At 36.6% G+C, this 4,269-nt stretch overlaps 1 protein-coding gene across 1 annotated transcript in view; it reads right to left on the reverse strand.

The window, feature by feature from the left end:
* Positions 1 to 898: 898 nt before the first annotated feature.
* Positions 899 to 4,269, reverse strand: part of LOC101292450 (cytosolic 5'-nucleotidase 3-like) — a 5,509-nt gene continuing 2,138 nt past the window's right edge. The window contains exons 8-10 of the mRNA XM_004307022.1: positions 3,900 to 4,107; positions 1,277 to 1,337; positions 899 to 961 (exon numbers count right to left, since the gene is read on the reverse strand). Of these exons, the coding sequence (XP_004307070.1) occupies positions 899 to 961; positions 1,277 to 1,337; positions 3,900 to 4,107 (332 nt within the window). The remainder of the gene's footprint in view (positions 962 to 1,276; positions 1,338 to 3,899; positions 4,108 to 4,269) is intronic.

Genomic DNA, 4,269 nt, shown 5'->3' on the forward strand with positions numbered 1-4,269 from the left:
TTAGCAGCACGAAAAGCACTTTTCTATCTTCAAATAAATCACTTCCTTCTAGGTAGGACGATAAACAGGACTTCGAACTTCTGATAGCAGCGATATGTCTGCATTTCCCGAATGGCCGATTTCCAGCTCTAATAAAAAGTCATAGAAAAAAAAAAAGTGTTTTTAGTTTTGTTTGCAGTGCAAATCCTTTGGCTTGGTCCCAAATGCCAGCTCTTTATTAGAGGAGAAGATTGAAAAAGAAAAAGAAAAAAAAAGAGGAATGTCTTAAAAGTTTTTCTTCATATGCGTTGAGCTCTTGTTGCTCAGAATACGAGTAATAACACCCTCTAAGATTTCTCCCCGCTCTTTGTGTGACGTTCAAACGTGGTACGGATATACATGCAAAGGTCAAGGCAGCAAAACTCTTCATGTGAAAATTAGCTACAGTATTGCAAAGCATCAAAAGTTCAAAATTAGCTACATGTTAAAAGGGATAGTTCCGAATTGGATTGCATTATTTTCCTGATACACCAACCAGCTCAGACGATAATGATTGATTGCGCTTAAACGATTACCAAATAATTCAAAAACCAAATTTGACTGACCGAAACTCCAAAGCAGAGCTTACAACATTAAGAGATAAGTGGGTAAAATTAATTAATGAATGAATTCAATCATAATTAAATTGTTAGCAACCCTTTGTTCCTTCCCTCTCGCTTTCTCTTTAGCTTGTGAGGGTTAGGGTTTCCTTTGTATCGATCCCTTGCAATCAAAGGTGAGTTGGGTGCGTAGTCTGCGTCGCAGGGTTCCAAACCCTTTCAAAAAGATTAAAAAAAATGATAGCATATTGTAAAAGTCACCAAAACCTTGCTATGAAAGAAGCAGAGACTTGTCTTGTATTAAGAGTAGATCGAGGCAATCAATCATCTCCAGGACATAGTTCTGAAACAAGCTTTACTACTCCCCACATGGGTGCATCATTCTGCAGAAATCCATGAATTAAGTTAAAAAAGAGTACAGTATCATCCTGAACATATAAGCAAGAAATCATGTCAACTTCACCACATATGATGAATCTTTTCAATGGAATGAAGCAAAATTCCCAGCTTATGGCACCAAATCCATTTATTCATCTGAGTCACTCGTAGTATCTTGCTATACGTAGTCATCTTATATTCATTTTCAAAGTTATAAAACTTATAATCTCGTTGCAGCACGACCCACATATGATATGAGCATGGTAGTTCCGTGGACAACCCAAAATCATCAAAGCAAATAGTCGGAGCACTAAACTCACCAGGTAAACAACATCAAAGGCTTTGCTGTAACTATCAATGGAATTCTTAACATTGTCATTCCTGAAACAGCAGTTACAAGGTTTAGCAACTATATCAATCTACAATGAACCACAATCTTTTCTATATGTCTGGCATGTTTAACAGATTCAAATGTGAACCGCTAAAGAATGAAAATAAAAATGATATTGTAACCAAAGAAGAGAAGAAAAAAAACCTAGAGCAATGTAAAAAAGAGAGGAACGCTTACATTACTTGGCTTAACAATGTAAAAGACATTAAAGATGTAAAACAGACGTAAAACATCACTGCAATAATTGTTGCAATATGAACCTATTTTTAGTTTTTCCTTCTGAGGATCTCAATGGACACCCATTTTAAGCATATCCTATACAAAAGAAAACATCCCACACAACTGGAAATATCAGAGATGTGGTAGTTGGTCATCCTAACCCATACCGACCTTTTAAGCATACCCTATACAAAAGAATCCAACTCCACCGAAGCACCTTATGTCTTATATGCAGAGTGGGAACATACTAAGGGTGCGCGTGTGTGTGGTGGGGGGGGTGTGTGCCGGGTGTTGTCCAGCTCCCCCTCTTAACAACAGGAAGAGTGGTGTTTGATAAATCAGATTCCCTTCTGCTTATTCTAGAAGCCATCTCTAATAAAGAAAAAATCATTTCCTTCTATTTTTCTCGTGAAGAAATCAGTTCTACTTATTATTTGAACATTTCCTTCTATTTTTCTCGTGAAGAAATCAGTTCTATCAGTTCTACCAAATGATTCTAGGTCCCCAAAAACAAAATACTACATGGGGCCAACCTGTCTCAAGAATGTCAACAACCATAAATGCTCTATAGAAATAGAATCATCCAGTAACCATCAGGCAGGTCCTGCTTATGACTTCATTTAACTTGGCTGTATAGCTTTCCTTACAAAGGGATGATTGCTATGAAGTGAACTAAACAAAAAGGGATATGAAAATAGAACTTTAAATTAGTCGCAAGGAAGCTGAATGGAAGCACGCGATCACACTTGACGGGTGGGCACCAATTCAACGTTTTTGAATGAATAAGACTATTGAATCTACAGAACTGTCAAATATATGGTTACACAAGCCTAAAAGGAAGAAAACAAAGCCCTAATTTCAGATGTTGTAATCATTGACACTAACTTTATGCAAGTGATGGTATTAACTATAAATATGTTATACTTTCAAGGTCATGCCATTAGCATTCTACAGAAGCTCCTAAAAGATAAAATTTATACTCATTTTATCAAGTAATTTCACTTTCCAGATGCTCCTCTTAGCAGCACTAACTACTCTCAACCACACCGTCAAATCATGACAGTACTATTTAGTTGCAGACTCATAGTTCTTTGATTATTACCACCCATAAGCAAATCTTCAGATTCAAGAATACCTTCAACAGTAATTTCACCATCTTGCCTGGCTCTCTCATTCATAAACCACAAACTTCAACTTCAGCCTAAAACCATTACCAGTGGGGAATCTGATCTACTTAAGAAATGCCTGCCCAGTGCTCCAAATTACCATAACAAACCTAGTAGGCACAAGCATGGACATTAGAACTATAGCCCCATCCCAACTCACATTTCACCAGAAATGATATTTGTTCCGAAAGAGTAACTAACTTGGAGACCAGATGATATTAGGCCCTAGCCGCTGCAGCCCTCCTTCTTCCATGAGCAATGACCAATCATTAGAGAATCCTCGGAGAGCACCACAACAATGCCCTTCACCTTCTATTGTCGTTTGTTGTTTATTCAGGATAAATCTGTCCAAGCCTGCTGCATGTGGTGATTTTTCACAGCCACACTAAACTTTAGATCCCATTTCCAGGACCCTGTCATTCAGTAGTAGGTAAGTTCATCACCAGACCACATCAAATAGAATCTCAGTGCCACAACATGATGTGAAAAGATGAGATCATATAGTTAATTTGAAATGAAATCTCATTTGTGGCATTGAGACCTCATGGAAATTTCACTATTTTTAAATCTTAACTAGTGCTATCATAAATCACCAGCTTAATTTCCTCCCATGTTAAATTCAGGTATATAGTTAAACGTCATCTACGTTCTGATCTACTAAAACTAGGACAATTTTTATTGTTCATTATATACTTATTCTATTTGCTTGTTTATGAGAAAACATAAAGAACAAATCTTTGCATTTTCCCTTCAAGATAGACATATAAACGACTATGGTAGAGTTTATCACTGAACAGGAAATATACCAACAAACCAAGAACAGAAAGCTGGGTTCCAGTATAAACATATGGAATCAGAACAACAAAATGCTTTGGAATGAAGCACCTTTGATGAAGTGCAGAAGCAGTAATGCACTCCTCGAAAACAGTGGTTATGACAGCGACCAAAAAAAACAAAGCTTGTCATTTTTACATATAGACTCTGGTTATATACAATAATGAAGTAGCGCCGTGCATTCCTTAAACTATACACCAATTACGAGGGACAAGGAACTACACAAAAAAAGAAGTTATTTTGACAGTTGCGAATTCTGAATTTAGAAATAGAAGTTATTTCACAGTTGCGAATTCTATGTGTTATTGAGTGTGGATTAGATGTTTTACTTACAGAAATCCCACGGAAATTCTATTCTCATAGTTCAAACCATCAGACATCCCCAGGTCACCAATATGATCACCCAAAAGAATAATATTTCTTCTTGTCTTGACTAACACATTCTCATAAGTTGGTCCGTCTGAATCACCTAATTGCTCATGAAGTGGAGCAGCCATATCAAGAGCATGCTCATTTTTATTCAGACTATGTATCGTCTTCCCTGTAAATTACATTAAACCCAAATAAGAATATGCAAATACAATGCCTCATTATGATGAATGAAATTAACATAGAGAAGTATTTTGCACCACATGAAAATAAAGAAAAGAAAAAGGCAAATGAAGAAACACGCGGAATTCGGTAATGCAAATAGGCACCAAAC

Source organism: Fragaria vesca, linkage group LG7 (assembly GCF_000184155.1).
Source record: "Fragaria vesca subsp. vesca linkage group LG7, FraVesHawaii_1.0, whole genome shotgun sequence".
In the NCBI taxonomy this organism is placed as follows: domain Eukaryota; kingdom Viridiplantae; phylum Streptophyta; class Magnoliopsida; order Rosales; family Rosaceae; genus Fragaria; species Fragaria vesca.